The sequence below is a fragment of the Schistocerca americana genome, chromosome 9 (genome assembly GCF_021461395.2).
Source record: "Schistocerca americana isolate TAMUIC-IGC-003095 chromosome 9, iqSchAmer2.1, whole genome shotgun sequence".
Lineage (NCBI taxonomy): Eukaryota > Metazoa > Arthropoda > Insecta > Orthoptera > Acrididae > Schistocerca > Schistocerca americana.
The window spans coordinates 188,954,724-188,966,831 of NC_060127.1; the positions used below are offsets into that span (position 1 = coordinate 188,954,724).

General features: G+C 39.8%; 1 protein-coding gene across 1 annotated transcript; it reads right to left on the bottom strand.

The window, feature by feature from the left end:
• Positions 1-9,087: 9,087 nt before the first annotated feature.
• Positions 9,088-10,740, bottom strand: LOC124550808 (piggyBac transposable element-derived protein 4-like). Its single transcript, XM_047125534.1, has one exon. The coding sequence runs from the start codon at positions 10,738-10,740 to the stop codon at positions 9,088-9,090; it is 1,653 nt and encodes a 550-aa protein (XP_046981490.1).
• Between the last annotated feature and the right edge of the window lie 1,368 nt (positions 10,741-12,108).

Consider the following 12,108-nt stretch of genomic DNA (forward strand, 5'->3'; position numbering starts at 1 on the left):
GAAATTGCATCCAAATTTAATACAAAAGGCACAATGCCGACTTAAGTACAAGAAGACTGACACTCTAACTTTCTATGATCTGAACGTCTCCAGTGAGTCCAGTTTTAGATTCCGATGCTTCACTTCAGGTTTACTGTATACCTTGGACCTTCTTATTGACGATGAAACACAGATATTGCATCCGAATTTAATACAAAAGGCACAATGCCGACTTAAGTGCGAGAGGACTGACACTCTAACTTACTATGGTTTGAACCTCACCTGTGAGTCCAGTTTTAGATTCCGATGCTTCACTTCAGATATACTGTATACCTTGGACCGTCTTATTGACGATGAAACACAGAAATTGCATCCGCATTTAATTCAAAAGGCACAATGCCGACTTAAGTACAGGAGGACTTACACTATAATTTTCTATGATTTCAACCTCTCCTGCGAGTCCAGTTCTAGATTCCGATGATTCACTTCAGGTTTACTGTATCCCTTGGACCTTCTTATTGACGGTGACACACAGAAATTGCATCCGAATTTAATACAAAAGGCTCAATGCCGACTTAAGTACAAGAGGACTGACACTCTAACTTTCTATGATTTGAACCTCTCGTGTGAGTCCAGTTATAGATTCCGATGATTCACTTCACGTTTACTGTATCCCTTGGACTTTCTTATTGACGATGAAACACAGAGATTGCACCCGATTTTAATCCAAAAGGCACAATGCCCACTTAAGTACAAGAGGACTGACACTCTAACTTTCTATGATTTTAACCTCACCTGTGAGTCCAGGCTAAGTTTCCGATGCTTCACTTCAGATTTACTGTATACCTTGGACCGTTTTATTGACGATGAAACACAGAAATTGCATCCGAATTTAATTAAAAAGGCACAATGCCGACTTAAGTACAGGAGCACTTAAACTATAACTTTCTATGGTTTAAAACTCTCCTGCGAGTCGATTTATAGATTCCGATGATTCACTTCAGGTTTGCTGTATCCCTTGGACTTTCTTATTGACGATGAAACACAGAGATTGCATCCGAAATTAATACAAAAGGCACAATGCCGACTTAAGTACAAGAGGGCTGACTCTCGAACTTTCTATGATTTGAACCTCTCCTGTGAGTCCAGTTTTAGATTCCGATGCTTCACTTCAGGTTTACTGTATCCCTTGGACCCTCTTATTGACGATGAAACACAGAAAGTGCATCCGAATTTAATACAAAAGGCACAATGCCGACTTAAGTACAAGAGGACTGACACTCTAACTTCCTATGATTTGAATCTCTCCTGTGAGTCCAGTTTTAAATTGTGATGCTTTCCTTCAGGTTTACTGTATACCCTGGAATTTCTTATTGACGATGAAGCACAGAAGTTGCATCCGCATTCAATACAAAAGGCACAATGCCAACTTAAGTACAAGAGGACTGACACTCTAACTTCCTATGATTTGAACCTCTCCTGTGAGTCCAGTTTTAGATTGCGATGCTTCACTTCAGGTTTACTGTGTACTCTGGCCCTTCTTATTGACGATGAAGCACAGAAATTGTATACGCATTTAATACAAAAGGCACAATGCCGACTTAAGTACAAGAGGACTGACACTCTAACGTACTATGATTTAAACCTCTCCTGTGAGTCCAGTTTTAGATTCCGATGCTCCACTTCAGGTTTACTGTATACCTTGGACCATCTTATTGACGATGAAACACAGAAATTGCATCCGAATTTAATTCAATCGGGACAATGCCGACATAAGTACAAGAGGACTGACACACTAACTTACTATGATTTGAACCTCTCCTGTGCGTCCAGTTTTAGATTGCGATGCTTCGCTTCAGGTTTACTGTATAACCTGGACTTTCTTATTGACGATGAAGCACTGAAATTGCATCCGCATTCAACACAAAACGCATAATGCCGACTTAAGAACAAGAGGACTGACACTCTAACTTTCAAAGGTTTGAACCTCTCCTGTGAGTTGAGTTTTAGATTCCGATGCTGCACTTCAGGTTTACTGTACCCCTCGGAGCTTCTTATTGACGATGAAGCACAGAAATTGTATACGCATTTAATACAAAAGGCACAATGCCGACTTAAGTACAAGAGGACTGACACTCTAACGTACTATGATTTAAACCTCTCCTGTGAGTCCAGTTTTAGATTCCGATGCTCCACTTCAGGTTTACTGTATACCTTGGACCATCTTATTGACGATGAAACACAGAAATTGCATCCGAATTTAATTCAATCGGGACAATGCCGACATAAGTACAAGAGGACTGTCACACTAACTTTCTATGATTTTAACCTCACCTGTGAGTCCAGGTTTAGTTTCCGATGCTTCACTTCAGATTTACTGTATACCTTGGACCGTCTTATTGACGATGAAACACAGAAATTGCATCCGAATTTAATTCAAAAGGCACAATGCCGACTTAAGTACAGGAGGACTTACACTATAACTTTCTATGGTTTAAACCTCTCCTGCGAGTCCAGTTTTAGATTCCGATGCTGCAATTCAGGTTTACTGTATCCCTTGGACCTTCTTATTGACGATGACACACAGAAATTGCATCCGAATTTAATACAAATGGCACAATGCCGACTTAAGTACAAGAGGACTGACACTCTAACTTTCTATGATTTGAACCTCTTCTGTGAGTCCAGTTTTCGATTCCAATGCTTCACTTCAGGTTTACAGTATCCCTTGGACCTTCCTGTTGACGATGAAACACAGATATTGCATCCGAATTTAATACAAAGAGCACAATGCCGACTTAAGTATAAGAGGACTGGCAGTCTAATTTTCTATGATTTGAACCTCTCCTGTGAGTCTTTTTATAGATTCCGATGATTCACTTCAGGTTTACTGTATCCCTTGGACTTTCTTATTGACGATGAAACACAGAGATTCCGTCCGAAATAAATACAAAAGGCACAATGCCGACTTAAGTACAAGAGGACTGACTCTCGAACTTTCTATGATTTGAACCTCTCCTGTGAGTTCAGTTTTTGATTCCGATGCTTCATCTCAGGTTTACTGTATCCCTTGGACCCTCTTATTGACGATGAAACACAGAAAGTGCATCCGAATTTAATACAAAAGGCACAATGCCGACTTAAGTACAAGAGGACTGACACTCTAACTTCCTATGATTTGATCCTCTCCTGTGAGTCCAGTTATAGATTCGGATGCTTCACTTTAGGTTTACTGTATCCTTTGGACCTTCTTATTGGCGATGAAACACAGAAATTGCATCCAAATTTAATACAAAAGGCTTAATGCCGACTTATGCACAAGAGGACTGACACTGTAACTTTCTATGATTTGAACTTCTCCTGTGAGTCCAGTTTTAGATTCCGATGCTTCACTTTAGGTTTACTGTATACCTTGGACCTTCTCATTGACGATGAAACACAGAAATTGCATCCGAATATAATACAAAAGGCACAATGACGACTTAAGTACAAGAGGACTGACACTCTAACTTCCTATGATTTGAACCTCTCCTGTGAGTTGAGTTTTAGATTCCGATGCTTCACTTCATTTTTACTGTATACCTTGGACCTTCTTATTGACGATGAAACACAGAAATTGCATCCGAATTTAATACAAAAGGCACAACGCCGACTGAAGTACAAGAGGACCGACACTCTAACGTACTATGATTTAAACCTCTCCTGTGAGTCCAGTTTTAGATTCCGATGCTTCACTTCAGGTTTTCTGTATACCTTGGACCATCTTATTGACGATGAAACACAGAAATTGCATCCGAATTTAATTCAATCGGGACAATGCCGACTTAAGTACAAGAGGACTGACACACTAACTTTCTATGATTTGAACCTCTCCTGTGCGTCCAGTTTTAGATTGCGATGCTTCGCTTCAGGTTTACTGTATACCCTGGACTTTCTTATTGACGATGAAGCACAGACATTGCATCCGAATTCAACACAAAACCCATAATGCCGACTTAAGTACAAGAGGACAGACACTTCAACTTTCAAAGGTGTGAACCTCTCCTGTGAGTTGAGTTTTAGATTCCAATGCTTCACTTCAGGTTTACTGTATACCCTGGACCTTCTTATTGACGATGAAACAGAAATTGCATCCGAATTTAATACAAAAGGCACAATGCCGACTTAAGTATTAGAGGACTGACACTCAAAATTTCTATGATTTAAACCTCTTCTGTGAGTCCAGTTTTAGATACCAATGCTTCACTTCAGGTTTACTGTATACCTTGGACCATCTTATTGACGATGAAACACAGAAATTGCATCCGAATTTAATTCAATCGGGACAATGCCGACTTAAGTACAAGAGGACTGACACACTAACTTTCTATGATTTGAACCTCTCCTGTGCGTCCAGTTTTAGATTGCGATGCTTCGCTTCAGGTTTACTGTATACCCTGGACTTTCTTATTGACGATGAAACACAGAAATTGCATCCGAATTTAATACAAAAGGAACAATGCCGACTTAAGTGCAAGAGGACTGACACTCTAACTTACTATGATTTTAACCTCACCTGTGAGTCCAGGTTTAGTTTCCGATGCTTCACTTCAGATTTACTGTATACCTTGGACCGTCTTATTGACGATGAAACACAGAAATTGCATCCGAATTTAATTCAAAAGGCACAATGCCGACTTAAGTACAGGAGGACTTACACTATAACTTTCTATGGTTTAAACATCTCTTGTGAGTCCAGTTTTAGATTCCGATGCTGCACTTCAGGTTTGCTGTATCCCTTGGACCTTCTTATTGACGATGAAACACAGAAATTGCATCCGAATTTAATACAAAAGGCACAATGCCGACTTAAGTACAAGAGGACTGACACTCTAAATTTCTATGATTTAAACCTCTTCTGTGAGTCCAGTTTTAGATACCGATGCTTCACTTCAGGTTTACTGTATACCGTGGACCTTCTTATTGACGATGAAACACAGAAATTGATCCGAATTTAATACAAAAGGCACAATGCCGACTTAAGTGCAAGAGGACTGACACTCTAACTTACTATGATTTTAACCTCACCTGTGAGTCCAGGTTTAGTTTCCGATGCGTCACTTCAGATTTACTGTATACCTTGGACCGTCTTATTGACGATGAAACACAGAAATTGCATCCGAATTTAATTCAAAAGGCACAATTCCGACTTAAGTACAGGAGGACTTACACTATAACTTTCTATCGTTTAAACCTCTCCTGGGAGTCCAGTTTTAGATTCCGATGCTGCACTTCAGGTTTACTGTATCCCTTGGACCTTCTTAATGACGATGACACACAGAAATTGCATCCGAATTTAATACAAATGGCACAATGCCGACTTAAGTACAAGAGGACTGACACTCTAACTTTCTACGATTTGAACCTCTCCTGTGAGTCCAGTTTTAGATTCCAATGCTTCACTTCAGGTTTACTGTATCCCTTGGACCTTCTTATTGACGACGAAACACAGAAATTGCATCCGAATTTACTACAAAAGGCACTATGCCGACTTAAGTACAAGAGGACTGACACTCCAACTTCCTATGATTTGATCCTCTCCTGTGAGTCCAGTTATAGATTCGGATGCTTCACTTTAGGTTTACTGTATCCCTTGGACCTTCTTATTGACGATGAAACACAGAAATGGCATCCAAATTTAATACAAAAGGCATAATGCCGACTTATGCACAAGAGGACTGACACTGTAACTTTCTATGATTTGAACTTCTCCTGTGAGTCCAGTTTTGGATTCCGATGCTTCACTTCAGGTTTACTGTATACCTTGGACCTTCTCATTGACGATGAAACACAGAAATTGCATCCCAATTTAATACAAACGGCACAATGCCGACTTAAGTACAAGAGGACTGACACTCTAACTTCCTATGATTTGAACCTCTCCTGTGATTCCAGTTTTAAATTGCGATGCTTCGCTTCAGGTTTACTGTATAGCCTGGACTTTCTTATTGACGATGAAGCACAGAAATTGCATCCGCATTCAACACAAAACGCATAATGCTGACTTAAGTACAAGGGGACTGACACTCTAACTTTCAAAGGTTTGAACCTCTCCTGTGGGTTGAGTTTTAGATTCCGATGCTTCACTTCAGGTTTACTGTATACCCTGGACCTTCTTATTGACGATTAAACAGAAATTGCATCCGAATTTAATACAAAAGGCACAATGCCGACTTAAGTATTAGAGGACTGACACTCTAAATTTCTATGATTTAAACCTCTTCTGTGAGTCCAGTTTTAGATACCGATGCTTCACTTCAGGTTTACTGTATACCTTGGACCTTCTTATTGACGATGAAACACAGAAATTGCATCCGAATTTAATACAAAAGGCACAATGCCGACTTAAGTGCAAGAGGACTGACACTCTAACTTACTATGATTTTAACCTCACCAGTGAGTCCAGGTTTAGTTTCCGATGCGTCACTTCAGATTTACTGTATACCTTGGACTGTCTTATTGACGATGAAACACAGAAATTGCATCCGAATTTAATTCAAAATGCACAATTCCGACTTAAGTACAGGAGGACTTACACTATAACTTTCTATGGTTTAAACCTCTCCTGGGAGTCCAGTTTTAGATTCCGATGCTGCACTTCAGGTTTACTGTATCCCTTGGACCTTCTTATTGACGATGACACACAGAAATTGCATCCGAATTTAATACAAATGGCACAATGCCGACTTAAGTACAAGAGGACTGACACTCTAACTTTCTACGATTTGAACCTCTCCTGTGAGTCCAGTTTTAGATTCCAATGCTTCACTTCAGGTTTACTGTATCCCTTGGACCTTCCTGTTGACGATGAAACACAGAAATTGCATCCGAAAATAATACAAAAAGCACAATGCCGACTTAAGTACAAGAGGACTGGCACTCTAATTTTCTATGATTTGAACCTCTCCTGTGAGTCGAGTTATAGATTCTGATGATTCACTTCAGGTTTACTGTATCCCTTGGACTTTCTTATTGACGATGAGACACAGAGATTGCATCCGAAATTAATACAAAAGGCACAATGCCGACTTAAGTACAAGAGGACAGACTCTCGAACTTTCTATGATTTGAACCTCTCCTGTGAGTCCAGTTTTAGATTCCGATGCTTCACTTCAGGTTTACTGTATCCCTTGGACCTTCTTATTGACGACGAAACACAGAAATTGCATCCGAATTTACTACAAAAGGCACTATGCCGACTTAAGTACAAGAGGACTGACACTCCAACTTCCTATGTTTTGATCCTCTCCTGTGGGTCCAGTTATAGATTCGGATGCTTCACTTTAGGTTTACTGTATCCCTTGGACCTTCTTATTGACGATGAAACACAGAAATGGCATCCAAATTTAATACAAAAGGCATAATGCCGACTTATGCACAAGAGGACTGACACTGTAACTTTCTATGATTTGAACTTCTCCTGTGAGTCCAGTTTTGGATTCCGATGCTTCACTTCAGGTTTACTGTATACCTTGGACCTTCTCATTGACGATGAAACACAGAAATTGCATCCCAATTTAATACAAACGGCACAATGCCGACTTAAGTACAAGAGGACTGACACTCTAACTTCCTATGATTTGAACCTCTCCTGTGATTCCAGTTTTAAATTGCGATGCTTCGCTTCAGGTTTACTGTATAGCCTGGACTTTCTTATTGACGATGAAGCACAGAAATTGCATCCGCATTCAACACAAAACGCATAATGCTGACTTAAGTACAAGGGGACTGACACTCTAACTTTCAAAGGTTTCAACCTCTCCTGTGGGTTGAGTTTTAGATTCCGATGCTTCACTTCAGGTTTACTGTATACCCTGGACCTTATTATTGACGATTAAACAGAAATTGCATCCGAATTTAATACAAAAGGCACAATGCCGACTTAAGTATTAGAGGACTGACACTCTAAATTTCTATGATTTAAACCTCTTCTGTGAGTCCAGTTTTAGATACCGATGCTTCACTTCAGGTTTACTGTATACCTTGGACCTTCTTATTGACGATGAAACACAGAAATTGCATCCGAATTTAATACAAAAGGCACAATGCCGACTTAAGTGCAAGAGGACTGACACTCTAACTTACTATGATTTTAACCTCACCAGTGAGTCCAGGTTTAGTTTCCGATGCGTCACTTCAGATTTACTGTATACCTTGGACTGTCTTATTGACGATGAAACACAGAAATTGCATCCGAATTTAATTGAAAATGCACAATTCCGACTTAAGTACAGGAGGACTTACACTATAACTTTCTATGGTTTAAACCTCTCCTGGGAGTCCAGTTTTAGATTCCGATGCTGCACTTCAGGTTTACTGTATCCCTTGGACTTTCTTATTGACGATGACACACAGAAATTGCATCCGAATTTAATACAAATGGCACAATGCCGACTTAAGTACAAGAGGACTGACACTCTAACTTCCTATGATTTGATCCTCTCCTGTGAGTCCAGTTATAGATTCGGATGCTTCACTTTAGGTTTACTGTATCCCTTGGACCTTCTTATTGACGATGAAACACAGAAATTGCATCCAAATTTAATACAAAAGGCATAATGCCGACTTATGCACAAGAGGACTGACACTGTAACTTTCTATGATTTGAACTTCTCCTGTGAGTCCAGTTTTAGATTCCGATGCTTCACTTCAGGTTTACTGTATACCTTGGACCTTCTCATTGACGATGAAACACAGAAATTGCATCCGAATTTAATACAAAAGGCACAATGCCGACTTAACACTCTCTGTACCAGGCCTATTTTATGCACCCGTCCCTAGAAACCGGGCAATTTTACCAATATTAAAAAAATTACTGCATCAAATCTACTGTTTGGATTGTGGCAAATTTGGTACCATCTTGAAGCTGCACATTTCTACTTTAATTCTGAGTGAAAGAAACTACTTTACAATGCACAGCTTTAAGGTACAGTTATAGAAATCACTTAGATGTTTTAAGAATTTAGAAAAAGTCATACGAATAAGGGAATACAATTGTGATTTATTTTTAACCAAACTTGTGGCACTACATTACATGTTTCTGATAGTATACAGTATTACATATAAATTTCACACAGAATCATATTGTTTTTTAGTGTGGAAAATTTTAAAGCAAGGTTCCAGGCAGAGTGCAACGCCACACTGTTCACATTCGTATCGTGTCTCTTTGCGAGAAGCCTTGCCACTCTGTTTCTTGCTCCTGGAACTGCACACGTGACACACACGAGCAGCATACTTCTTAGTAGTTGCAGGTATGTGCTGCAAAAAATGTCTCTTTGTTAGCCGACCTACAGTTCCTTCATTTCTTGGAATGAATTCAAGTGTGTCGTCTTCAACAAGCTGAACTGCAAGCACTGTTATAAAGTCTGTTATTGTAATTTTCTTCCTGTGCACTGCATTGTACAGCCAAAATGCATTTGATACTCCCATAAGCAGCAAATGGAAATATAATTTTCGCCACCATTTCACAGTTCTGTGCTGGAACGGATTGTACTGCAGGCGTTGGTCTCCAATATCCACTCCAATTTTATTGAGGTTGTAATCAAGTACCTGAAGTGGTTTCAATACTACAGACCCATTTCTCTTAGTATGCGTACCAAATGTTGCTTGATGCCTTGTAGACAATGTATACACATCTCTCTTATCTTTCCACTTCATTGCCAATACATTATCTTTACGCCGAAAAGACATTTCGCCCTTTTTCAGCTTAGCAGATACTAAATCTTTAGGCAATCCTTTCCTGGATTTGTTCACAGTACCAACAGCTCCAGTGCCTTTCTCTGCCAGTTGCTGAAATAGCTCTGGACTGGAATAAAATCGATCTAAATACACAGTGTGGCCTTTGTTCAGCAAGCTGCTGTCAGACAACAATCGCAAAATAACCGCAGACGAAGAATTGTCAACAATATGCTTACCAGCATAAACTTCAAAATTTACAACATAGCCACTACTGGCTTCAGCAACAGCATATACTTTCAGTCCATACTTATGAGGCTTATTTTGCATGTAAACACGGAAACTCACACGACCTCGAAATGGGCAAATTCCTTCATCAATTGTCACTTTTTCTGAGGGACGATATGCCTGGATACATCGCTCCTTCAAATTATTATAATATGGCAAAACTTTGTAAAGTGGATGAAATCCATATTCGCCTGGTTTTTTCTGATTTGAATTGTCAACAAGATGCAAGCATGACAGTATCTGAGTGAAACGCAAACGGCTCATGACATGGGGACAAAAGTTACAACTAAGAACAGGATTAGTGCTCCAATGGTCCGCAATTTTTGGCTTTTTCGAAACACACATGTGGAAAATAATACCCAAGAAACGCCTCATCTCACTTATAGTCACTGGCTTCCACGAACTCAAAACTGAATGGGGCTTCAGATTATTTCCTCTTCTTTTCTTCTGTATTGTCTGTGATGCATACAAATTTGTCTGTCTCTTGAGTTCATTTACGTCACTGTCAGTAAGGAACACTTTACTGCAATCCAGTACAGAACTCGACTCATCAATATCCACTAGTATCTGCCTGGGTGTCGTGTTGACAGGCAGAGGTCGGTAGGTGTCAACTGCAGTCCACTCACTGTCTTTCGGATACGGCACAGCTGCTGGATTTGAAGCAACACCTTCAACATCATTCTCGTCTTCATCTGAAGACAAACTGTCATCAATCTCGTCTTCTAAAAAGAATATCACATTATGTGTAACTACATACATCGTTTACACATGTTCAACAGATATGTGCGTACTGCACAATTACGTGGAAAATTCGGAAATACGTACCTTCAAACACACCATTGCATTCAGAATCGTCTGAATCACTCTCTACATTATCCAGAGTGTCGCTATGATTGATCAAATCCGCAATTTCTGCGTCTGATAAACCGCGCCGAAACATGATGACAAACAACTGAATGATATACAGACTGAGAACGCAAAGATAAGTTTTAACATGAATTACAGCGCTGCCGTGACATCTATGGACGCATTTTGTTAATAAACATCTGAAAAACGTATAGCGCTGGCCAAACCCGTAGAAATAACGTTGCAGTGTTTTGAATGAAATTAAATGTAGCGGCCCGTAAATTTTACGGGCTTGGTGATTTTCGCGCGATCCCAGGCCCGTAAATTTTACGGGCTTGGCGCTTAGAGTGTTAAGTACAAGAGGACTGACACTCTAACTTCCTATGAATTGAACCTCTCCTGTGAGTCCAGTTTTACATTGCGATGCTTCGCTTCAGGTTTACTGTATAGCCTGGACTTTCTTATTGACGATGAAGCACAGAAATTGCATCCGCATTCAATACAAAAGGCACAATGCCGACTTAAGTACAAGAGGACTGATACTCTAACTTTCTATGATTTGAACCTCTCCTGTGAGTCCAGTTTTAGATTCCGATGCTGCACTTCATGTATACTGTATCCGTTGGACCTTCTTATTGACGATGAAACACAGAAATTGCATCCGAATTTAATACAAAAGGCACAATGCCGACTTAAGTACAAGAGGACTGACACTCTAACTTCCTATGAATTGAACCTCTCCTGTGAGTCCAGTTTTACATTGCGATGCTTCGCTTCAGGTTTACTGTATACCCTGGACTTTCTTATTGACGATGAAGCACAGAAATTGCATCCGCATTCAATACAAAAGGCACAATGCCGACTTAAGTACAAGAGGACTGACACTCTAACTTCCTATGAATTGAACCTCTCCTGTGAGTCCAGTTTTACATTGCGATGCTTCGCTTCAGGTTTACTGTATAGCCTGGACGTTCTTACTGACGTTGAAACACAGAAATTGCATCCAAATTTAATACAAAAGCACAATGCCGACTTAAGTACAAGAAGACTGACACTCTAACTTTCTATGATTTGAACGTCTCCTGTGAGTCCAGTTTTAGATTCCGATGCTTCACTTCAGGTTTACTGTATACCTTGGACCTTCTTATTGACGATGAAACACAGATATTGCATCCGAATTTAATACAAAAGTCACAATGCCGACTTAAGTGCAAGAGGACTGACACTCTAACTTACTATGATTTGAACCTCACCTGTGAGTCCAGTTTTAGATTCCGATGC

Bases quoted from the DNA above. Each gene is read 5' to 3' on its own strand.
- LOC124550808 (XM_047125534.1), bottom strand. From the start codon at position 10,740: ATGTATGTAGTTACACATAATGTGATATTCTTTTTAGAAGACGAGATT.